General features: G+C 39.2%; 1 protein-coding gene across 1 annotated transcript in view; it reads left to right on the top strand.

The window, feature by feature from the left end:
• Positions 1-27,083, top strand: part of LOC108790014 (potassium channel subfamily T member 2-like) — a 424,109-nt gene that overhangs the window by 190,825 nt on the left and 206,201 nt on the right. The window contains exons 9-10 of the mRNA XM_018560180.1: positions 22,909-23,089; positions 25,605-25,769. Coding sequence (XP_018415682.1) covers positions 22,909-23,089; positions 25,605-25,769 — 346 coding nt within the window. The remainder of the gene's footprint in view (positions 1-22,908; positions 23,090-25,604; positions 25,770-27,083) is intronic.

Genomic DNA, 27,083 nt, shown 5'->3' on the forward strand with positions numbered 1-27,083 from the left:
CCCCCCCCCCCCCCCCTTCTGCCCTTTTTTTTAATTAAATTGCAGGGTTCTTCTCCCCGGAGGCTTATGTTGAAATCTCAAAACAGTGCAGCTGTGCATGGCACTTCCCACACAGCCGCATTATAGCTGAAGTCATCTTTATGGTTCTTGCCTGTCTAAAGTAGGGTATACATGGGTAGATTTTCACACAAACACTTGTAAGAAAAATCCAGTCTGAATGTTCAATAATGCCATCAGACATATTCTCATTCTAAATTTCATTTGATTTTGATTTTTATTTAACCTTTGATTTTGGAATGAATCGTTTTCCTAACAAAAACCACATTCACTGTTCAATTTTGTTTGATTGAGAAAATTTTTCCAATATACTCCTTCAAATTGTTTCATCACTGTGGTCAAACTTTATCATTGATTTGGCCACATCATTGATTAGACATTCAATCAAACATTCCAAAATCGATTTTGTTCGCTTGAAATTATAGCTGTGTATACTCTACTTGTGTGTGAAAGTTTCCTCTTTTATCCATGTGTCTCTTATCAGTTCTTAATTGATTAATTTGACACTTACCCCCCACCGTATATATTATGAACAACCTTTGTGGAAAAGGCACTATGCCAAGGAAGCTAATGCTGACTATACATTATGCAAATTTCAGCTGCTGATTCCTGAGTCCTGAGGAGCTAGACAAAATGCCAGCTCTGTGTGGCTCTATATACAGTATCTGTTAAACTAACATCTCAGCTGCTTCTCAACCTAACCCAAACTTTTGCAATGGACACACACTCCTACTCACTCTGATGGCAACGCCATTGACCTTGTATTATCCTGCATCTGCATTCATTGCAACCTCACCAACACCCCCTTTTCTTTCTCTGATCACAATCCTATCAGTTTCATAGGGGTCTATTCACGAAGCTGCCGAGGGCAGCCGAGTGAATGACCGATCTGAAGTGAGCCGAACACTGTTCGGATATTCACTTAATGCCTAGCGGCATTCGGCTCGGCTGTTCTGCTCAGTCCATCAGAGGTACCGAGCAGAACAGAAAAAGAGTGAAAAAAGTAAAAAAAGTAAATAGCAAACGATTGTGCGGAGCTAGCAGTGACAGCTAGCTTCGCCCAATAGTTTCCACTTTTTTAATTCCACTTTTTTACAAAATGTGAGAAAATGAATTTACCCCAAAAAATCTGGCCTTTTTCCCCCTGCTGGTCATACCTTTGTTGGAGCTGTAATCCTGGACTCTGACCTGTCTATTCAGCCCCACATCCAATCACTGTCCAAATATTGCTACCCTACCCTCGATAACATTTCCAAAATATGTCCCTCCCTTCTTAACCAATGATGCCACCAAGCTACTAATTTACTACCTTGTTACCTTTTCCATTAACTTTTGCAACTTTCTCCTTCTTGGCCCACCTCTACAAAGGCTACCCCCTCAGTTTATCATGGATGCCATTAACAGTCTCAACTACCTTTCCAACTGCTCAGTGCCTGCCGCCCATTTCTGCCAATCGCACCACTGATTTCCACTTGTCTATTAAATTGAATTCAAAATGCTAGCAATATCAGAAAAGCATTCTTTTTTTTTAATTATAAGCTTTCATTAAAAAGATACATTGTAATCTTGCCATAAAGGTTATTGTACAAGCACTTTCTGTTATACAGTGACAGCTCTGTTTCAGCCTCCCAACTGTGCTCCTGCATTGTCACCCTACCACACTGGAGAATGAAAGTGGCCATGATGAATAACTTTGCACTGGCATGATCCAATGTGTAATCAACAGGGAGTCTGCTCTAAGAAATTTAGTGCAGCAGTGGCTGAAATGCAAATAGACAGGTAGTGGCTGCAAAGAGTCACCAGGAGATCAGCAGCAATGAGATGCAGCAAATGATTTTTAAAAAGTGATACCGGTACTCTATTTAAAAAGGGCAATTGTTATAGTACACAGTGCCTTGGCAAACTAAGGGGTCTATTCACAAAGCTGCCGAGGGCAGCCGAGTGAATGACCGATCAGAAGTGAAGTGAGCCGAACACTGTTCGGCTATTCACTTCAGGCTGGTACGGCTGATTTCAGCCGTACATCGGCTGAAATCAGCCGTTCATCGGCTTGCTTCGTGTGGCTTCAGATCAGCCGAACATGCTCAGCATGTTCGGCTGACATCTCATTATTGTTTTCATCTACTCTAAGAAGTTCAGGATGTTTGACACATTTGTAAAGGGTAACCGTGTTTGATTATTATTTTTATGTCTAATATCTTACTTTATATTTATGAGTCAACTGAATAATTAAAGCATACCCCTCTTTGATGAGCAAACACAACGAAAACTAAAATCACAGCTAAAAAGTGGTTACACACTTACAAGCAGATGCCCTGTGGCTATAATCTTTGCGTTTGTAAACCCATATTTTTCCAGACTCCTATCATGTTTTTTGTTGGGAGAGGCCACCTGTTTATTGAAAGGGGACTGGGTTATCCATTCCTTTCAATTGTAGAGTCATGTGACTCAGCTGACGTTGGTCAGAGGCTATGCACTGCATTATAGGTTGTTCCTTATTTCTGCCAAAAGGTTGTTCCCTTATTTCAAACCTGCCAACCTTTTAGCTAAAATTTTGCAATTTGCGAACTACATGAAATTCCCTACAATCCCAAAGGTAATGGCAAACCTGAACCCCATTCCTACTGCACATATTGATCTGTCACTAGAATAAGGCAAGAGAAATGACAAGCTATATGTTGCTCTTCCTATAATAGATAAATAGACAGATCCTTTCTATAACCGTATTCTAGACTATATACTGCATATGCTACACTGTCATTAATATCATCACAGCATTGGTATTTAGGGAATGTATGGTATATATTGTTTAAAAAAAGTGGGCTATTGCTAATGTGGGAACCCAAGGGGAATGTATCAAAACTGGAACAGGCAAAATCTGGAGCAGTTACCCATGGTAACCAATCAGCTTCTCTTTTTAGTTTGTTCAATTAAGCTGAATAGTTGCCATGGACAACTGCTCCAGATTCTATCTGCTCAAGTATTGATAAATTCCCCCCAGTATATTTTAAAGCTTGTACCTGACATCTCCTTAAACTGTTCAAAGCCACAAAGGTGCTGTACTTTTCACTTTGTTTATGTGTTTGCTCTTTTGCTCTTCTTCGTAATTTAATCATGCTGTCCATCAACCTGCAAGCCAAACACTCCCTTCCTCATGTTGAAATACCAACAAAGAGACAATGAGATAACAGAACTAGCCCAGTTTACTGGAAGCAAGTGGTGTTTCTGTAAATGACTGCTAGTTCTTTATCTCTCCCCCCCCCCCCCTTCTCCCTGCCAAATCCAGAGATTAACACAAAGTAAACTGATGCAATTCCAATCTCTATTTGCGTTTCTTTAGAAGAGAGTGGATAGATCTTGGGTTGTTTTAAAAGCGTACACTGGATATAGGAAGATTAGGTTTAGATCAGAAAACATTTTTATGTCCATGGGCAGTCTGTGACCTTTCCAGACCTCTACAACAGAGAATGTGTTTGTCTGAGATTCCAAGCACTGCAATGTGTGAACCAATGATGATGTAAACAGGATTAAGGAACTGCTGATTGTGCACTTTGTCATTTTTCCTGAGTATTTGTGTGTAGATCCGTCTAATCAGAAGAAAATTGTGCAATTTAGAAATCCTGCCAATCATGATTAATGACATGCATTATCCTTCACAAACTGGACAATTATGTTTGCCAATATTTTGGATACCAAAAAAAAATTGTGGTTATCTGCATTTCATAACTAGTCCGAAATGAGTGTTCTTGTTCATGAATCAGTCATTTTAAACAACAAACAAAACTATTTGCTCTAGATTACTTTTACTCTCTGTGAACTGAACACTGCCATTTTAGTTTTATTGTAGGCCCCATTCACACCTGCGATGCCTTGAGTCTCATGTATTTCTCTGTGAGACTAATGCGATTTGCTAAGGGGGGAAGGTGCTGTACAATACAATAACAGTTGCCACCATCGCCAGCTGTTTGCAGCCTGTTTCCATGTAATATCACAGGCTACAATTACCTGTAGATGATCATACCTAGACAAAAACAGTCTGCGCCTAGGTGCAGTCATCTGAGGGTAATATAAGCCTGTGCGATTATATGAGAACAGTTATGGGCAGTGACAGCTTTCGCTGTATTGTACAGCATCTATCTGCAGCAGATCACATAAGTCTTATGTGATCAGCCAAGTTTGCAGTTGTAAACGCGGCCTTATATTGTTTCATTTGGCCACCCTGGAATATTATTATTCTCAGACAACTCAGATAAACAGTTATCTGAATTATTAAGCATGTGTCCTACTAAAATCTTCTAACTTTTACTTAGGGATGAGCTCAGGCTCAGACTGGAAAAAAATGAAGAACCAGCACACGATTATCTTCCAAAGAAATTAAAACTTTATTCCACTTGCATCTATGCAAAGAACAACTGTGGGTGTTCTTCGTATAGATGCAAGTGGAAAAAAGTTGACTTTCTTTTAAAGATCATTGTGTGCTGGTTCTACATTTTTTGAGCCTATCACTCCAGAAGAAAGACATCTGTGCACCAAATTTATTTACAAGGACACATGGTAGGGGTGAGCTGTGCGCTTTACGTTTCTAGTTTTCAAGTTCAGACAGGGTTCCTCCTACCATTGCAGCACAATTAGCTGCAGCTATGTTAAAGCCTAGCTAAACCCAAAAAATAAAAATGTATTATATTGTAGTGATGCACCCAAACTGATACTAGCCATGGTGTATGAAGATGGGGGGCTTCCCATAGCATGATGCTTCATTCATGAGACTTTGCATGGCATAGCCACAAATAATGACAGTACATGGGCATGATCTGCATGGGGTGCCAATGGATAGGGCCAGCGCTAGCGTAAGGCTGCAAAGGCAGCCATCTGAGGGTATCAGGGAGTGGGGGGGCAAAAATCCATGCATCGGCCCTGCATCTATAATGTAGTGCTGGGCTTTATAATTCTCTTTAGCTGATGGTATTATTCTTCATTGCTGTATAATGTATTGCTGGGATTTGTAGTCTCTCTACAGCTTGGAGTCAGTGGCGGAACAACCAGAAGTGCAGCGGTTGCAGCAGTAAGCGGGTTCTGGCACTTTACCACTGCTCTAAAATCATTAGTCTGTATTGTTTTCGAAAATCTGTCATATGACACTAAAAAAGGTATGGGTAATTGTATCAGTACTCGTACTTGGTCTGGAATAATGGTATCTTTGCATTGCTATTATATTGGAACTGGCAACTATGTGAATAACACACTTCCTGTTCCTAGGTGGCTATGCTCACTCACTTTATTGTATATATGGAGGTATCCATGGTTGTTACCCTATGCAGGACTACAAACATGTCTTTCCCTCTTCATCTATATTCCATGGTGGTGGGGTGGGGAGGGGGGTCACAGTTTATAGAAGGAAAATAGCATTGTTTGTAAATTTTAGTTCATCATACAGGAAGTGACAAGCCATTTTATTTCTGGCAATATCAACATGTATTTTCTGTACTTGCTGAATTTGTCCTGAAAAATATAAACTCATGCAGCCAATATATCTAATGCATGGTAAGTTAAATTTTTGTTCTTGGGTTTGGTTACTATGGGCAACTGCTACAGATTATGTCTGCTCCAGTTTTGATAAATTCCACCCAATGAGTAATGACAATGTTGTCAACAAGCGTAAGATGCAGCCACTATACCTAATGCCTGGTAAGTTACATTATATTAAATTTTTGTTCTTGGGTTTGGTTTGGTTTCTATGGGCAACTGCTATAGACTCTGTCTGCCCCACTCAATGCATGTATATTAATTTTTTAGTAAGTAATGACAATGTTATCAACAAGTGTAAATGTGTAAATGTAAAGATTGTTCTGTTCCCTAAGAGGTATAAAAGTACAAGAGATTATATGGTTAAAAATGCACCTAGGGATGGAAATAAATCCATGGCTGCAAAAAGCATGTTTTATGGTAAACTGCAAGCAACACTTTTTAAAATATCTACCTTTCCTAAAAATTCTACATTTTTCTTTCAATTGAAATGTATATTGTTTAAATTCAAAAGGAACACAGACACATACTGTAAAACCAGCATCATTAAACCAGAATATATTAATTCACAGTGACAGATTCACATTAAAAGTAGTTATTAATACATTTTAGAAATGTTTCACCTCCAAATGAAAAACTGTTTTAAGACAATGAAAGCAATGCGATGAAAATTGTTTTTGCCTCACAGCTATATAATTAAATATTATTCATTTGTCAAAAAAAGTGCAGGCAGTTATGTTATTCAGTATTTGCCTGCTACTGCAAACTTCTGATTAGAGATGTTCTATGTTTTTAACTAATGCTAATGTCTTATATGACATTTTTTTTTACCTTTTAGCCTTGCCATGATAGAATATATTTACTCTAATAATATTCCTGTTAACCTTTGCTTGCTTTACAACAATTAGCTCTCAGACAATCCACCACTAGCGACATACAGTAATAGCAGTAAATTCAAGGTAAATGACTACAAAAGATGATAATCAACTTTTACTTTTAAAAGTGTGGGCCTTCTTTGCTAAAGAGCAGTTTATAAAGCATAACCATTTGAACCCATGTTTTTCAAACTGTGTTATACTTTAGGAATGCAGGAACCAGCAGATAGTGTACCAGAGAAAATTGTATAACTAATGGCATACAATAAAAAATGTGACCACTATGGTGTGAAACTGAAACCTTAGTATAGCTATACTCACTTTGCTTGGTTTCTGGTAGGGATGCTCCGATACCGTTTTTTCGGTATTGAGTACGAGTATCAAAATTGGGTGGCAGATCATGACCCGTCTCCCGGCTTCTTGATTGCCTGTGAAGCCAGTGTGAAGAACACTGACTTCACTTGCCGGGGCTGTCTGGCTTCCTGACCAGTCAGGAAGCTGGGTAGTGAGTCATGAGGTGCCATCCTGCTTCCTGATTGGTCAGGAAGCCAGGCTGCCTAGCAACAATTGAAGCCAGAATCCTAGCCAATCAGGAAGCTGGGCGGCATGTCATAACCCGCCTCCCGACTTCCTAATTGGCTAGGATTCTGGCTTTAATTTAATTTCGTTTCGATACAGCGTGGCTTCCTGACCAATCAGGAAGCAAGAACACGAGTCATGAGGTGCTTTCAAGCTTTCTGATTGGTCAGGAAGCTAGGCTGCCTAACACCAAGTGAATCCCACGTCCTAGCCAATCAGGAAGCTGGGGGGAACATTATGACCCGCCTCCCGGCTTCCTGATTGGCTAGGAAGTGGGCTTCACTTGTTCCTAGGCAGCCTGGCTTCCTGAATAATCAGGAAGCCGGGAGGCGGGTCATTACATGCCTTCCTGCTTCCTGATTGGTTAGGAAGCCAGGCTGCTTAGCAACAAGTCAAGCCAATCAGGAAGCCGAAAGGCGGGTCATAACCCACCACCTGGCTTCCAGATTGGAAAGGAAGCCGGCTTCATGCTCACTCGACACTGCCTGTCAAATGGAGATCTCCCTCTGACTGGAAGTTCCAGTATCGGAGGTAAGTATTGGAGCATTTAGGCGAGTACTTGTACTCACCCTAATACTCGATATAAGCACCATTACAAATACTAGTATTAGTATCGGTGCATCCCTAGTTTATGGAAATAGGCAACACAAAGTGCATGAATCTTTTTTTATTTTTCTTTCTGTGATGTGTCTTTCTAGGCCTTTCCCTGTGTGCTGCTTGTTGCCATATTTCATTGTTGGTGTGGTTGACTCTGTAGACAATTTTTCTGAAAATCAAGAAAAATCCAATGCCAGAAGAAACACTATCTAACTTTACTCTTGTTTAATCATGTGGTAATGTTTTGTCTTTGTCAATTGGTACCGAAAAAGTCCCACCTCCTCTCTTTATTTTTTGACTTGATACATTAGTGGTGTGGTACCTTTTATTCATAATCTGGTCATGATCATTTGATTTATGACTGCATAAATTGATAGAACCTGGGTCTATCCAGTGAATCATTTATATACTCATAACATTTCTTACCGCCATTGCTATGTGTAAAATTTAAATTTGCATTTTTCAAAACTTAAAGCTGCATTCTATATTCAAATTTTAGATTTAGACTATGGGGTTGATTTATTAAAGACACACGCCACTTTGCAAAGGAACTTGCACATGGAAGGTGAAGTTTCCCCTTAGCTTTGTAAATGTAATGAAATATCACTTTGCCAAGAATACCCAATTATGTGCAAGAAAAATAGAAAAAAAACATTATTTTTGCGTGCACATGTTTGGGTGATTGAAGTTAGCAGAGCTTCTCTTCATTCACTAAACCTAGGGGAAACGTCCCCTGCATAGTGCAATTTCCCTTGCAAAGTGAACAGCTTAGTTGCCTTTAGTAAATGAATCCCATTGTGTCTGTGCAATACGGTTTGACACATTTGTGTTTTTTTCATAAAACAATTAGCAAAAAAGAATAAATGAAGGACCCAGTGATAAAGATTACTGAGCATAAGAATGATTTGTTTTTAGTTTTGGCTAAAGTAGGGGAAGGACTTCCACCAATGTTAGTTTATTTTTTGCTGTCTTTGTCTCTTTGTCTCAATTCACTTCTTGTACAGATGATGCAACAAGGAATTTGAGTAAATCTTTACAAAATAAGGGAATTTCCCCCCTTAGACAGTTGTATCTAGAAGAGGTGCCACTATTGAAAGATTTACCTTTGCCTCCTATTTTGGACACTGCTCTAAAAATGTTAGATTCTCATCACTTTCTGATAAGATAAGATCTTCGCACAGTTCCAAATATGGAACAGTACGAATCTGTCATGGATAGGGAGGGCTAATGTACTTAAAATGGATATCTTGCCCAAAATATTATACAGGTTCCAGACAGTACCTATCTTGCTACCATGATCTTTTTTCCAAAGACTTAACTCAGAGGCAATAAAATGTATATGGGCCAATAGATCCCCACGGATTAGTGTTAAAGTGTTAATGAGACCAAAAAAAAGAGGAGGCCTGGGAATACTGGACTTCGTTCTATATCATAAAGCAGCTCTACTAATAAGAATATTGGACTGGTTACATAGTAACCAAGTCAAGGGGGGAGTAAATTTAGAGACAGATATAGCCACTGTACCACTGAAGAACATTCCATGGCTGACAGCAGAGACCAGACCACATGCTCCCCTCAGGACGTCATTGGTGATGAGACGCATAGGGGCGGGTCTATCATACCAAACCTGATAGCTGTTGGACCGGCCAGACGTGTTTTTACTGTTATTCATATTTTTACTTTCGAATAAACCACTGCTGGAAATTACTGCACTATGAAGGATATTTTTCTTTGTATGAGTGAATGAACATTCTATACTTAGAAGATTGACGGCATAGGAAGTGTCGATAAAGACACCGGACTAACGTGCTCCAGTAGGCAAATCGTGTGGGGCTGTCTGTTACAGCCAAAAGCCTGTGGTGAGTATGCAATTTGAAGGGGTATGTGTTGATAACAATAAAATCCCCAGAATAAACATTGTGTAAATCACTGAACACTGGAAGGGTTGATCATCCTCACTCAAACGGATCGAAATAATCACAAAGACTTTCTTTTGTTTTGTATGTTTATTTTTATGTTCAATTCACAGAGTTAACCCTCTACAGAGATTCGTTATTTCGTTATCTACATATATGGTTTTGCGCACAGAAATGCATCACATAATTAGAAGTGAAAAATAATTTTATATGAATAACATGATAACACCATAGTCTGTTATTCTATTTTTCAGTCACCATCAATATGATAACACCAGAGTTTGACAATCTATTTTCAGTCACAGTTTTTATGTGTTGCTGACACTAATTATTGTTAAACAACATTGTTTTTCCACAATCACTTACTATTTAGCATTTATTGTAACTAATAACCGTTGTGATATATACACTTGTATTCTAATGGCCACTAATTGAATTATTAGTGCTGTATATCCAGTTGATACAAAGTCAAGGAGTTGCATGAAGGAAGGAGGACGCACAGCTGGCAAGGAAGTAGGGTTGAGGGAAATTGAGAATTGTTTTTAGCTAAAATCTCTCTAAATATCTGGACATTTTGGAAAAAATTAAGTTAACTGGAGTTAATAGGGAAAGTCAAAATGAAGATGGGTTTTGGTGCGTTTAAGAGTGCAGTGAGCTTTACATGGCTCCTGACTGTTAGGGAATATCCTGGACACATGCTAGTGCCAAACAAACAGCCCCTCATTAGCTGAGATCATGATGTTAGGTTTTATAATGAACACAACACATTATAACAATTTTGTTAAGACTGCCTGTTTGTTTCCTGTATTTTGTCACAACTGCCTGGTTATTGACCACGTATTGTCATAACTGCCCATTCAATGCCCATATATTATTGTGCCTGCTGTTTGTTACTCTGGCATTTTCATGATTATTCATGAGTTTGTTGTCTTTGTGTTGTGCCAATTGCCTGTTTGTAGTCTGCATATTGTAATTTTTGCACAGTATTTTCCATGTATTGTCAAGATTTTTTATTTGTTAATACCTTTTGTCAAGTCACTGCTGTTTACTTAGGGGAGGAGCATACTACTATAATTGAATCACGTAGGAGCCTGTCACACTGAAACTATGCCACTAGTATTCCTATGTATTACTATGGAGCGTGTAGTATGCCTCTGTTAAACCCTTTATTCACCATGGCACACTATTCACTAAAAAAGGTTTCTTCCTCTTCCCCTTCTCCTTTTTCTTGTTTTATTTTTGCTGATACTTTCTGGTTCTCTCTCTCTCTACTTCTACAGTGGGTCTCCAAATTTTGGCTTTATTACAGTAATTGTTTGAGATACTTTTCCATGCCTAGTTCAGCCACAGGTTTTTGGCTGTTTTATTTCCTTCTTTACTTTTTCTCTATATCTCTATTTCCTTCTACCATCAGCTACATGTAAGACTCTGAATGAAATCATCATTTTATCTCTGCACAAGATAGATAGATAGATAGATAGATAGATAGATCTATATATATGGTATATGGGTTGCTAGTGGTGTCTTTAAGGTTTTTTTTCACATGGCTTTTTTAGCGACATGGTGAGTTTTTTCTTTTTACCTAGGCAAGTGGTATTGTGAAATTAGAGATGGTTTTGTGGTAAAATCAATTTTGCCAAAATCATTCTTAGCATTCCTTCCTACAATTAAGTACAAAAGGATAAGGAGAAAATAGAAGTAGGCCTCACAAGGAAATAGGAGAAATATGGCTGACAAGGGAGGGAGAAGAATGGCTGAAAAGGGAGGGAGGAGAATCATAATTGACTTAATAATTGACTTAATAATAGAAGCAGGCCTCACGAGGAAAAAAGAGAAATGAGGCAAACAAGGGAGGAAGAAGAATAATGACTAACAAAGAGGGAAGAAAAAAAAGGCTAACAGGGAAGGGAGGAGAATAAAGGCTAACAAAGAGATCCTTGCTTCTCCCTCTATTCCTGTTATCCTTCAGCTCTTTGTCAGCCATGTTTCTCCTCTTTGCTTCTCAGTCATACATCTCCACCTTTCTTATTAGCCCTGCTTTTCTTCCATCCTCATCAGTTCTCATTTTTTACTTCCTTACCAGCTCTGCTTCTCCTGCCTCCTCATCAGATGTGATTTTCTTCTGTCCTTGTCAGCTTTCCTTCTCCTACCTCCCTGTCAGCTCTGTCTGACTCAATATGCTGGCATGGCCAGAGGCATGGAAGATTTTGGCCAAAGAATAAAAAGACTGCAGCAGGCTGTAGCTGGGATGTTCTGGTAAGTAAATAGCTGTGAAGGAGGTAGGGAATGTGCAGTTACTATAGATCAGAGGGGCTAGACAGGGTAGATAAATGTACTTTAAGGCTAGGTTCAGACCTGAGCGATACCCGGGACGCGCATCCCGCGACCGTGTGATCACGTGCTAGTGCACACAACAGTTGCCACGTGACCCGATTGATTTTAACAGTTACATCCGCGTGGCAATTGCTAAAAAAAATATACAAGTACCTTTTTTGCGACACATGGCGCACAGCTTTTTTAGCCGTGATCACTTTCAATTGCACAGGTGGAATCCCGGCAGGAAACCGTGCATACCGACCGGTGCGACTGGGGCGTCATTAAAAAATAATGGCACCACCAGCGCGATCGGCTGTGGTGGGCGACACCCCCACCGCCTGGCAATCTACGCAGTTTTGTGCATGATTGCCACACGGTCAGGAATCGTCCAGGTGTGAACCTAGCCTGAAAGTACATTTATTCTTTAACTGAAAAATATGTGCATACTGATTGACAGAATTTAAAAACTGAAATAATTATATACATGGATATTCACAAAGCTGCCGAAGGCAGCCGTGTAAATAACCGACCCAAAGTGAAGTGAGCCATATGTTGTTCGGCTAATCACTTCAGGCTTGTACAGCTGAGTTGTCATTGTTTAATGACAGTTCAGCGTTCCCTGGTAACCAGGTAACTAGGGGACACTGAACTGTCATTACAATGACAACTCGGCAGAGTCGGCCGTGATATCACGGCCGGCTACGCTGAGCTGTCATTAGTTCAGAGTCCCCTGGTTACCCGGTAACCAGAGGATGCTGAACTGTCATTACAATGACATCTCGGCAGAGACGGCCATGATATCACTGCTGGCTCTGCCGAGTTGTCATTGTAATGACAGTTCAGCATCCCCTGGTTACCTGGTACCACGGGAACGCTGAACTGTCATTGCAACTGGTGATCTCACGGCTGGTTTCGCCCAGCTGTCAGTTGCAAGGCTTTCGGGTTTTCGGCCTGCTTCGGATTTTACCCCGGCTCAGTCGAGCCGGAGCATATGCCTTCAGCTCGGCTGAGTTGCTCGGCCAACTTCGAGATCTGTACGGGTTATAGTGAATAGCCCATACAGCAGCCCTTCAGTTCGACTAAACGGAAGGGCCCCCGCGGGCCAAAGGTAGCCGAAGTATCATCTGGAGCTACGGCTGATCCTTTGGCTAGCTTTATGAATAACCCTGATAGTATATATTTCAGTGTATTATTAAAATAGAACTGTAGTTATAGTAGACCAATATTTGTACTTTGCGTTACCTACATTTTATATATTTTCACTGTTTGGATAATAATTTCCCTTTAATGCCTTCCACACCAGTTCAGCTCAGTACAGATTGACTAACAACAAAGCCCACAACAATTGTTATATGTTAGAAGCAATAAGTGGACAGGACATAAGAAAGTAATTTATCTTTTCAGCTTTTTAACTTTTTTGTTTCCAACATACTGTAACTATTAGGCATGGCATGAAAGGAAAGTGACTTTTAATTTGAGTCTTATGATTTATTAATACCATCACTGTTTTCTAAAGTGTATAAAATATTAACATGTACTAATTGACTTTTCAGACTGTTCAATTATTTGCCAAGCCTATAAATGTCTGTAAATAGCACTACTTACGTATTGTTTGCATGACATGTATAATTATTGACCCAGCCCTTTGTTAGCCTTAATGAAGTAGGGTTCTGGGAATGTGGGGAAAATATGTCCCCTCCAGTGTTTGTGACAGTGTTTGGTCCTAAACAAACAGTCAACAAGGCCAAATACCATTAAATAAAGAGGAGCAATGATGTCCTCCATTCAGAAAAAATCTGACTCCGGAGATTACACTGTGTGGAGTATTTCTGGCCTTCCATGATGAAGATTATCATATCCTAAAATTGTCCAGATAAATATCCAAAATGTGCCATGAGCATTGCATGTGATTCATTTAAAAGCCTATATTCACATTGAATGACAAAACCCATTTTCTAAATAACAGCAAAAACAATTACAATGGTGTTGGAGGTTGTTCACTTTGAAAAGCATATTTTCATTTTGTGTTGAATCTAATAGCAAATAAGATGAACCTGTGTTCACTCTAAATACTCACTCATGTTTAAGGGAAATTAAAATATTTGCTGGCATGTCTGGCTGATTGAAGTGAAGGCAGTTTTGTGTTATTTGCTAAGCTCAGAGAACAATCATTTTGCTAAATGAACAGTAATTATCCTTCAGAAATCAACCCCATGGTTACTTTCTAAAAATTACATTATTTGACCTTTCACTATATAAAGGTCAGCCAATTTTACACAAATACCATAATTCTGCCAGAAATCAAATATTTAACCTTTTCATTGCCACTGATGTAAGGATTGCAGTGGGACAGAACTGCTTCCAGCAGGATAGTTCAGAAAACCTTATGACAGCTGAATGAGGTGCAGGTGGCTCCAGATGTAAAGGGGAGCTCTGATGTGAAAGGGGGGACTCTGATTTGAAAGATGGGCTTCTGATGTGAAGGGGCACTACTGATGAAAGGGGTGACTTTGATGTGAAAGCGGGGGAAATCTTGATTTGAAGGGCACACTTCAATGTGAAGGAGGAAACTCATTCTTGTGTGTTTTTGTGTGGGGTCCCCCTAAAATATATGACATTTTATACTGGGGTGCCTTGAGATTTTGCATACCACGACTGCCATACCATGACTGAAAAAAGGTTAAGAAAGACTGCCCTAGACTCTGATGATTAATGAATAGCTGTGATCGGCAAGTGACAAGCCACTGATCATAGCAATTCATTATACATGTGACCGTCCCCTGCCACCTCCTCCCTCCATGAGCTCTCCACTGTCTCTGCTGCCCACTGTCTCTGCCATCAACTGCCCCCCCCCCTTTGTGCACCCTTGTCCTACAGTGCCATTCTCTTCCCAGTATTTGTGTGTCATCCTGTTGTCAAGCTTCTCCCCCCAGCCCTTACTAGCAGTGTCCCAGCTTCATGTCAGTTTCAGTACTGACTTTTCTGTTTAGGATGGAGGGAAGGAAAGACCTTAGAACATACCTTTCATGTTTATTGATCTCCTTTAAATTGTGAAGGAACACGGAAGAACATATTACTGAGCACTTCCATCTTCTTTTATAGACTGAAGGAGCTCCGTAAACATGAGAGGCATGCTCACCAACTGCCTTTATTTTGTGAATGAACATGGAAGTTCTTAGTACTCAGTTGCATGTTCAGTAGTAAGTGCCGGGCAGCAGGGGGGAAGGGGATAGAGTCTCATTGTTCACTTCCTTCACCATAAGGGATATGTTTAGGCCCCCTGATATTTCTCAAAAGAGGGCCTGCCACAATTGATGTATATAGATTGCAACCAAGGTGTTTGTTTTCACCTGGTGACAATACTTCAAGAGGAGCTTTATCCCCCTGTGTCTCCCTGTGTTTATTATTTTTAGTTTCTTCTTAACTTTTATTTTGAATAAACATACCTGCTTGGCAAATCCAGACTTGTTATCCTCCACTCCATGCCATCATCTTCCTCCCTCGTGTATAAGAAAGTAAAGTTTTATTTTATCATTATTATTACCATTATTATTTTTAGTATTGCAGACAGATGAATATTTTTTTATCTGCACACAATTCTACAATTCAGTCTTGTCAAAGTTTCTTACTCTTCCTTGTCCATGCAAGCATCAGGTTCAGCTTCTGTGCATTTCTGACACTGACTGTTGCTCCTAGGCTCCCTCTTATGACCAAACATCACTATATGCAAGGAGATTGCATGTTCTCCCTGTGCTTGCATAGGTTTGCTGCTTCCTCCCACACTTCAAAGACATGCTGGTAGGTTAATTGGCTCCTGGACAAGGGGCCGACAATTTATTTGTGGCCACTAACATGGGTTTGTGGCGGTCCCCTTCCCCTCTTTCATTTTAATCTATTTCTCCTCAGGGCAGTTTTAATTACATTACCCCTTTAAAAGCATTGCCTCCTTTAAAAGCATTGCCCCTTTAGGAAACCCCTTACCTGTTTAGGCGGGAAAATTGTCCAGCTTCTAGAAGATTCTGTGGGCTCACCTCTCCCTATAAAAGGTCAGCACCTGAGGAGCAGAGGTCACTCGGCTGGACTCACAGCGCAGCGAGCTCCCACCCTCCCCCCCTTTTTTCCAATAAAAAAAAAAAGAAACATATATGTCGCAAGCTTTTTATGTGGTTTGTCACCCTCAATGTGAGGGAGGACTTAATTTATGTACAGTCCTTCATGATGGTATTGCTTGAGTCGTAGTGGCTAGGCAATTATTGGTTGATTAATAGTTTGAGATTGATGGTTTGATATTTTAAGTAAAGTTGATTTATTTTAAACCAATAAAAAGTGCCGCGGCCAATTTCAATCCAGATGTTGTCTCTTGTGTATTTATTAATTTATATATTCATAACTTGTGTATTTATTATTGTATGTTAATTTATTATATTTTGTACCGCCTGCAATCCCATATCTAAAATGGCCCTGTATGTATACATGTGAGATAGGGACCTTAAATTGAAAGTTCCTTGAGGGCAGGGGCTGATGTGAATGTACCCAATGTAAAGGGTTGCGTAAATTGTCAGTGCTATATAAATACCTGCAATAAATAATAAATAAACCTGTAAACTTTATCATTCTGCAACTACTGACAAGTTCCTGGCAACTTCCTGTCTCACAGTGATGATGCGACACCTATTCACTATATGATCATCAGTCTTTTCACTTGGTTTCTGCCCTCGCGTTTGATCAGAGTTACCATGTGCTCTCTGCTTGTTCCTGTGCTCCATGTATAATCCTGGCTCTTTCAACTGATCTCCTTGTACTCATTTATTCTGCTCTCTGCGTTCCCAGAACTGGCTCAGCTGACTATCCACTTTGGCTTCTGACCTCTGGCTCGGCTCTGACTACGTATTGGATTTTCCTATTGTTTTGCTATTTTGTTTATGGTCGCTGTCAATACACTCCTTTATTTTTTAAGCTGCATTTTTAGTTTCTGTCTGGTTTCTTGGTTCCCTGACAAGTCTGTACAGTTATATAACGTTATCTGATAATTCTTCAATACACACTAATTTATGTTGTGGCTAAGGCTTTTTTTGATTGAAAGCTAAACTCCTGGCAGATAGAAAAGCCATAAATTGCTGCATTCTACAATACAGCAGCGTTTAGAGAGGGGAAGGGAAAAGCAGTGCAAGGGGCTAATTAAGTGTGTTGCAGTGTAAGAAAAATGCTGATAGCAGTAGAAAGCAGAGTGAAAAGAGTCGTGTTCATCAGAGTGCTGCTTCTCCTTTCACTGGCCACTAACATGGTGGAGGTTTCGAGGAGACCTGTAAGTGAGAATGAACGTGTAGCAAAGATCCAGTTCCCTCCCTTGCTAAGCAAATCTGTGCTCTGTGACAGAGCTGTGTAAATTCATGGACATCAATACAAATCTTTTTGGCAGGTAAAATATCTCTCATATTTGTTTTTTATCTGTCTATTTACCTGTTTGCCTGGAGTTCATCGTTCGGGTAAATGTGTAGTCTCTTTGAAGGTTTTAGACATACTTGTAAAAAAGACCAGCTTGGTGTCAATAGCTTTACAAATGTATGTTAAACATTTATCTTTATTTTTAAATATAGCTAGACATATAAAAAGATAGCTACAGTATATATACACAGCATGAACATAGGTGCAGCCATGTTTGCTCATTACATATACAGGTTCTTCTTCCTCATTTACATTACTACACAATGACTGTGCTTTAGTGCTTTTTCTCACCATGCTAACCTATGTGACTCATTCAAAACATTACTTTGTAGTTGTAATCTTATCTCAACAGTTGTTAAGCAGTCAGGAAAAGCAGTTCACAATAATATAAAGTGCATGACTATTTTGCAGCCAGTGGACTAATATTGGTGAGTTTTTACAGAATCACTTAGGGCTCCTTCATACCATTAGCGGTGTCTGGCCTTTTTCAACTAATGATCAATACCAGTCGCTGACAGTGCATATAGAAAACAACGGTTAATGGTTAAATTGAATTTAATGTTTAAGGCCTTTGTGACATGTACAGTTTATGGTATAGAGGAGGAAATTTCTGTAAAATTGGAACACCTTTCATTATAGGTGACAAACCCATTTAAGGCTATAGTATGCAAAACATGCAGGGATTAAAATTAAATTTAAAAAAGTGGAACTTTTAATTTAAAAAAGTCAGTATTCCCACATAAAAAGCAGACCTCAAATGCTTTGTAAGAAAGAGATTTATGGAGATTTGGGGTTTTTTGGGCACACAAGACGGTAATTTATATAAAAAATATAGTTTTTATTAGATACATGATTAAAAAGAAAGAGCTCATAGTATAAAAAGGAAGAAGCAGCTCAAGAGGAACACCTTCAACCTCCACCAGAATTCTGAGCTTTGGCTAGGTATAATTACATGAATAGAATTCATTTAGTTGATTCATATAAGTAAATTAATTTGTAGGTCGCACCCCCTACAATGTGTTTGATATTATCCAATTGACTGGACAACTAGAGAGTTCATTCGCTTGTCTTCCGTATGATCAGAACAGAGCAAGGATGGAATTTTATTAAGTAGTTAGGACCATCCGTTCCAACAAAGTAATTTAGGTATGGTCCGTTAGAACTGATTGTTGTTTATTGAAGTCGTTCAACCAATTATGCTATCCTAGCATTAAATTGTTCTTCTAGTTGAGTCAATTGACATTATCAACCATTTACAGTCATTAGTGTGTTACATCATATTGATGTAACGTAAGCCAGATTGAGCTGGTCCCCGGGTGGCCATCGGTTCCTCCCTCTAAGTTAACACAGCAGTTGACATAATGTCAAATAACCCCATGCTGGGGTTAAGTAATTGTTTTCATGTACTTTCTCTACTACCGACACTTCGAAGGGCCAAGACTGTGTTTAATTGTACCAGACAGATTACGGGCATCGTCGTCCTAGGACGACCAGCCTTAACCCAACCCCCCGCTGGGCGGATACTGCTGAGGTACTTGCTCTGACGGTCCGCATCGAGCAATCGAACTCAGCTGGAGGGGCGTGACCCAATCGGGACGCACGAGGGGATATGATGTCATCACGTCATGGGCTGAAATAGACGCCCATGACGTGATGACGTCATATCATATGGAATGTAACACTAGGCGTGTGTGCAACGCTGGGATAAGAATCTATAACATACAGGTACACCATTTATCTACTCTGAGAACTATGTCCTGAAAAAATCGGCAATTCTAATGTCAGCCACGGTGGTGCATACATAGAAACAACGATTTCTTGGTGGTTGTTTGAATCTATTTAGGAGTATCAATTCCTCTAAATCCCCTGCTCTCCTTGGTTATGGTTTATATTCCTACTTGATATATCTCTCTGGTTTTTTCCTCCAGTGGGGCAGCTGCCCACACCTGAGGAGGGTCCTGCCTTGGTAAATAAATACTGTTCTCTTTCTTGGTTATATGTGCTGACTAACTGATAGGGGCTTTTGCCCGTCATGGTGATCCTTTCTTTCTTTGTTACACTCTTTCCCCTCCTCTCTCTTCTATCTGGTTTTCATGCCATTTTTTCTCGGACTCTCTAATTGTTGCCAATGGATTTTTTGACTTACTATATGGGCATCACTTATGCCTAGACACTGCCATCCTGGCTGATTCATTCCACTGTCTGGACAAAGTTTTTAAACCCTAAAAGCCTTTGAAATATCTGACACTGCTTTGTGGGGGCATCCACTGGTTCCGCCTGGGATTGGTAAGGCAGACACTTGTTTGTATGAAATGTCAGCCTCTTATGGCTTTTGCTGCTTTTTGTCTATTTTGATTAGCCCCTTTGTGGCCATTGTTGTTTTTTGTTTACTATTATATTTTCTTTGCATACCAGCTGGTGCAACTGGCTGATGACTTTTGAATGTCAGATTATACTTTGGACATTACAGTGCATTGTTATTCTTCTTACTTTCTTCACTGTCTGATTAGAACTAAGTATATTATCCTCAATGGGATATGAACTGGTTAATTTATATGATTGTTTTATACTTTCAATTTAGAACATCTTTAGACCTGAGGAAGTGTGGGAACACGCGAAACGCGTTGTCGTTATACTCCACCAGCATCTCCTGAATCAAAAGCTTGAAAATTATATTTATTTCAAGATCTTGTACAAAATTCAATATGATGTAACACACTAATGACTGTAAATGGTTGATAATGTCAATTGACTCAACTAGGAGAACAATTTAATGCTAGGATAGCATAATTGGTTGAACGACTTCAATAAACAACAATCAGTTCTAACGGACCATACCTAAATTACTTTGTTGGAACGGATGGTCCTAACTACTTAATAAAATTCCATACTTGCTCTGTTCTGATCATATGGAAGACAAACGAATGAACTCTCTAGTTGTCCAGTCAATTGGATAATATCAACCACATTGTAGGGGGTGCGACCTACAAATTAATTTACTTATATGAATCAACTAAATGAATTATATTCATGTAATTATACCTAGCCAAAGCTCAGGATTCTGGTGGAGGTTGAAGGTGTTCCTCTTGAGCTACTTCTTCCTTTTTATACTATGAGCTCTTTCTTTTTAATCATGTATCTAATAAAAACTATATTTTTTATATAAATTACCATCTTGTGTGCCTAAAAAACCCCAAATCTCCATAAATCTCTTTCTTGTAATATAAACCAGGGGTGTGGCACTCTCAATTAAACACCGGTTCCCTCCCTTTACCCTTCCCTATACAAGCTCAAATGCTTTGGTGTCGGCTTACTTTTTACTGCCATGAGTGTTTTTTTATTATTACTGTAATAAAGAGGGTCAGTGAAATGAATTCTGGGATTCCACATAAAAAAATATGTTTATGAATCACCCCTAAATCCTGTCTCAATAACCATTGAATTGCAGGTATATTCTTCAGTGGAGACAGCCAGTAATGAAAAATTTGAAAAAAATCTAATTTTAAAAAATCTAAAAAAAAACCCTGTTTTTATTGCTGTCTGGAATCGAATTGGAGAGATTTTTCCCATGTCCTGTTCCAATGACTGCCTAAGGAAATCTCATTGAAAGAGAAACAGACAGCAAAAACAAAACACCTGACAGAGGTTCTCACCCTTTCACTTTTGTCACAAGGAAAAATGGCTGGAGAAAAGACTAACATTACCCTTCCAAAATACCCTAAATGCTTAATAACTGAGAAAGGAAGCTTGGCACATCTAGCCACTGGGATTTTTCCCCATTCTTCAATTGATAACTGCTCCAGCTCCTTCAAGTTGGATGGGTTTCGCTTGGTGTACAGAAATCTTTAAGTCATGCCACAAATTCTCAATTGGATTGAGGTCTGGGCTTTGACTAGGCCATTACAAGACATTTATATGTTTCCCCTTAAACCACTCAAGTGTTGCTTTAGCAGTATGCTAAGAGTCAGTGTCCTGCTAGAAGTTGAACCTCTGTCCCAGTCTCAAATCTCTGGCAGGACTGAAACAGGTTTCCCTCAAGAATTTCCCTGTATTTAGTGCCATCCATCATTCTTTTAATTCTGATCAGTTTGACGGTCCCTAACAATGAAAAATATTCCCGCAGCCTTATGCTGCCACCGCCATGCTTCAATGTGGGGATGGCGTTCTCGGGCTGATGATCGGTTTTGGGTTTGCACCAGACTTAGCATTTTCCATGAAGGCCAAAAAGTTCAATTTTAGTCTCCTCTGACCAGAGTGCCTTCTTCCATATGTTTGGGGAGTCTCCCACATGCCTTTTGGTGAACAATAAACATGATTGCTTATTTTTCTCTGAAAGCAATGGCTTTTTTTTAGAAAGCCAGCTTTGTGCAGTGTACGGCTTAAACATAGTCATATGGACAGATACTCCAATCTCCACTGTGGAGCTTTGCTGCTCCCTCAGGGTTATCTTTGGTCTCTTTGTTGCCTCTCTGATTAATGCACTCCTTGCCTTGTCCATGAGTTTTGGTGGGCAACCCCCATTTGGCAGGTTTGTTGTGGTGCCATATTCTTTCCATTTTTTAAGAATGGATTTAATAGTGCTCAGTGGCAGCAAATTTTTAGATTTTTTTTATAACCCACCCTGATCTGTACTTCTCCACAACTTTGTCCCTTAACTATTTGGAGAGCTTCTTGGTCTTCATGGTGCCACTTGCTTGGCGGTGCTCCTTGCTCAGTGGTGTTGTGGACTCTGGGGCCTTTCAGAACAGGTGTATATATACTGAGATTATGTAACACTTAGATTGCACACAGGTGGTTTTTATTTAACTAAATATGTGACTTCTGAAGGTAGTTGGTTGAACCAGATATTATGTATGGGGCTCCATAGCAAAGGGATGACTACATATGCATGCCACTTTTCCATTTTTTATTTTATAAAATTTTTAAAAACAAGTTATTTTCTTGATTTAACTTCACCAATTGGACTATTTTATGTATCTCCATTACATGCAGTCCAAATAAAATTCCATTTGAATTCCAGGTGGTAATGCAAAAAAATAGGAAAAATGCCTAGGGTGTCAATACTTTTGCGAGCCTCTGTATCTATCAATTAAACACATTTATTTTTGAACAACTTTTCTGTTTTTACAAAAGTCAATTAGTCAATTTATTCACTATGAACACAAAAGGTTTTCCTATTAAATCCTTTCCGCAATGATTAGTTATTTGTTTCATAAAGGCTATATTAGACTAGTACCGTAAATTGCATTTATTACACACTTCTGTTTTACCACACAAATAGTTGTTTTGAATAATACAAACAGCAAAGTGATATAGTAACTAATCTGATTTTATCTCACAATTCTCAGACCACAGTTGAATAGACTGTCAGTTTTTAAAAAATGCTGCAGGTATAAAGTGCAGAAGCCCAGAAGCTAAGACTCATTCTATTACTATTCTATTTAAGTGATATCTGTTTGATTGCTTTGGGTACCATTTTGCAATCATCACTTTGGTCCTTTATTTGAATACATATCTGTCCCTTTAATAATTCATAAATGCACCCCCAGTTTATTACATAAGAACATTTTAATTGGTGTAAATGTTACATTATTTTTCAGCATTTGTGGAATTCAGCACTTGGAGCGAGCTGGAAATAACCTGACACTATTTGATTCTCTCTACTTCTGCATTGTCACTTTTTCAACTGTGGGTTTTGGAGATGTGACCCCAAAGATCTGGCCATCAAAACTTTTAGTGGTTATAATGATCTGCGTAGCACTTGTAGTTCTTCCAATCCAGGTATGATACATTTATGTTTGCCCAATGTACAATCATTATGTATATTACATAAGTAAATATTTAAACTGAACCAAGCAAGCAAGTCACTTATAACTCATAGCCATGGGTGGTGAAGGCTAATCAAAGATGTCTCCAGACCAGCAGGAGTTTAATCCAGATCAAGCACTGACTGGAGTCGTAACATTAGTATTACCACAGTCATACCGCGGCTGTAGCGGTGAGCTAGCACTGTAAAAGAGAGGGCTGGGAGGAAACACATTTTACTCTCTCTTTCTACAACTCCTTTCTCTCACCAACAAAGACTTGTGTGGATTGGGGGTGGTGGAAACTACAGCTTGCTGCTGGACAGAAGGCCTAGAGTAAAGATATGGGGGTAGTAGTTAATACCCATATACTGTATTGTAATCATTGCCCATTTGTTGCCCACATATTGTTAAGATTCTCCTTTTGTTGCCCATATATTTTAATGATTGCTCTCTACACCAATGATTGTTCACATAGTCAGCCAATTTTGGTTTTCAGTTATGTAAAACCGACAGAAATTCACTGGCCAATATACATGGTTGTAGGAAAAATGTTTTGGCTCACTGCACACTTCTTGTTTATGTACAGTACCTTGTGTGTTTGCAATTGGTTTTACTAAATCCTCACCCTTTGTCATCCTGTAATGAATGTATCTCAAAGTAAATGAAAAATGAGGAGAAGGAGATTTACACTATTCATGAAACCCTACCTGTAAATCTCCCTTGGCACCTATAAACATATACTGGCACCTATAAACAAAAAAGTACTGTTTGTATCCACTACACTAAGCACGATTTGTTTATTTTGAAACTGCCTTTAGATGTTTTATATTCTCCTGCTATACTCTATGCAGAGAAGTCTAAATTCATCTTCATTTGTGACCACCCTACTGTCTCTGCATGTTACAGATATTTTGTTTTTTATTGAAAAAAGACTTCCACTAGTGTGATAAAATTTAAAGTTACTTTGTCACTCTTAATAAGGAAAGCTGCTAGCTGGAATATAGTGCAGACAGCTGTTCTGAACTTGCTAAGGTCACACACTGTGGATATTACTTTTGGCCAATCATTATGATGGGATACCAATTAGGTCAATATAAAAATTTGTGAAGTGGCTGGAAAGCTTAATCACTAAAGGGAAGTGCTGGAGCTTTGCCTGTTTAAAGCATCTGGAATTATGGCATAGCTGGTATTGTGGCTTCAGCTATATTCTGTAAAATATAAAAACCCTCCTCCCTGCGTATTTGAGAAGAGGAAAGGAGGTGGTGTTTGTAGTCCAAATCAGGATCCCAACCTAGGGTGACAACACTGCTCCTCCATCAGTAGAGTACAGTGAGCTATCATTGCCACCCTAGGACAGATAGTGTGTTACTGGCAGGATCAGCAGATGCAAATAAAGGAAAAACAGACTTAAAAAGTAAACGTATGCAGCCATAACATCTAAGGACTGGTAAACTGCAATATATTACATTTTGGTTTTTTTGGTTTAGATGCACTTTAAGCTTTCAGCACATTGTGTTAGCTGTGATGTCAGTATAATGTAGCAGAGAGGATTGTTACTCACATGAAGTTTAGAGGGTATTGAAAAATAAAATAATTTGAATCATTAATTTGTCACTACGAAGCCCAGGGACATCCCAATAATGAGGCGGCCTGAGGTGGTTGCCTCAGATGGCATCTCATTGGGTCAAATGGGGTGTGCCTGCTACCCCCTTTCTGCCAGAGTGTCCTAGGTTGCAAAGAGCTCTTAGCAACCTGTGATGCACTGGCTTATTTCCCGCAAAACTCACTGATGTCACTGGTTGTCAGGAGCTGAGCAGGACGCTCTGGCCTTGCAACCAGTGATGTCAGTGATTCTGGACAGAACCAGAGCCAGAAGTACCACCAGCAGAACTCCTACCCACCCCCCTTTAATGTGCGCCACCAATACTGCCCTTTTCCATGCATCTGCTCCCACATGTGCACTATCAGCACCACAAACACCCCCCGCCCAGCTTCAGGCAGTGAAAAGTGTAGGGGCACCCCTGACTAAGCTCCAAAGTCGAAAGCCACATCGAAAATAGCATCACTTACAAACCATATTCCATTTTTAACTGAAAAGTATTCTTAATAGTTACTGAATAGTAAACGAAAAGTATGCTTAATAGTTTAATGGATGCTTTTTTTGTGTAAACATTTTTATGGTATAAATAATATGACATTTGGTTAATTATGTTTCTTTCTTTTCATTCCTTTTTCATGGCAGTATTAAAAATATCAATCATATTCTATTCTGAGTATAGAAATGCATGTGTATGTTTCCTTCCCAGCACATTTATTATTGACCTAGATTTTATATATTGTATCTTTTTATGTTGTATCTATAGATCTACAGTACATTTTTCTCATTCGGAAGTACTTTTTCCATCATAGCACACACATATCCATCAGTGACCTAGATTTTTGTGTCTTAAGATATACAGTATATTTTCTTCACTCTTATAATCTCTTAGTTTGAACAGCTGGCATATCTCTGGATGGAAAGACAAAAATCAGGTGGGAATTACAGCCGTTACCGTGCACAAACAGAAAAACATGTCGTCTTATGTGTTAGCTCCTTGAAGATTGATCTGTTAATGGATTTCTTGAATGAATTTTATGCACATCCAAGGCTGCAGGTAAAGAATCATTAGAACTTCATTCTAAAACAAATGTTGTGTAACTTAAAGTTGAACTGCAGGCACAAAAACATTCATACAAATATATCTTAATAGCCACAAAGGATACAAATCCACTGTGTCATTTTTTTAAATTAATATTTTTTAATTTTCTTTAAAATATTTTTATTATTTTGTTGACTTTTTTTAATTTTCATATTTTTTCCTTTTGTTTATATGCTTTTTAAACAATTTTTTTTCATTGATTAAAATGTTTTTCTATTCTGCATGCTACGTCGGAGTGCTCACTGCCGTTCGGCCCCGATGAGAATAGGGACGGCAGTGAGTGAGCTGAGCAGAGCATGTTTGGCTGACTGAAGGTAGACAATGTACAGCTGATTTTAGCCAATGTACAGCTGAAATCAGCTGTACAAGGCTGAAGTGAATAGTTTGTCTCACTTCACTTCGGCTTGGTTATTCACTTGGCTGCCTCTGGCACCTAAGTGAATAACCCCCTATGTGTGGTAACTCCTCATTGACCAGTCTTCTAGCTACATGCATTTAACCCTCAGTACACTGTCTCCGGAATGTGTGTCTTTCTCCTCAGTGTCCAGTCTATAGTGTGAGTGAATTAACCTCTCAGTGGTTAGCCTCCTTAGTTGAGCATTGTAAAGTTGCCATCTGTACGATGTATAGAACCTGCAGCAAAAATTAAATTTCTAAAGAAAAAGAAAAAGCTTGCGGTTCCCCCTCTCAAACAATACCAGACCCCTTAGGTCTGGTAGGAATGTTAGGAGGGATCCCATTAAAAAAAAAAAAAGTGTGGGTTTCCCCCCAAAAGCGATACCAGAACCTTGAAGAATTTTAGGAGGGACCCCATTTAAAAAGCATGTGGGGTTCCTCCATAAAGTCATTCCAGGGCCTTAATGTCTGGTAGGAATTTTAAAGAGGAACCCCACCCCCAAAAATGGGTGGGAAACATGGGGTCCCCCCTAAAATTCCATACCAGACCCTTGGTGCTTTTCCAGGGTCACTCCTGGAAAAGCACCTTGTCCCTGTGCTGATGGGGACAACGGCCTCATCCCCACAAACCCAGGGGCATTGGTTGTGGGAGTACATCCAGGGGGCTTATTCACATCGGGGTACCATTTTAATAAAGGGGCACCCATATGCGCCCCCCTTGTGAATGAGTAAGGGGTACTTATACTCCTACCCATTCACTTAAGGGTACAATTCAAATTGTAAAAAAAGATGTCACACTTTCGAAAAAATCCTTTAATTAAAAAAAAAACAAGACATGTTTTTGACAAGTTTTTTATTTTACCGACGTAATCC

Source organism: Nanorana parkeri, unplaced genomic scaffold (genome assembly GCF_000935625.1).
Source record: "Nanorana parkeri isolate BGI_ZX_2015 unplaced genomic scaffold, ASM93562v1 scaffold438, whole genome shotgun sequence".
In the NCBI taxonomy this organism is placed as follows: Eukaryota; Metazoa; Chordata; class Amphibia; order Anura; family Dicroglossidae; genus Nanorana; species Nanorana parkeri.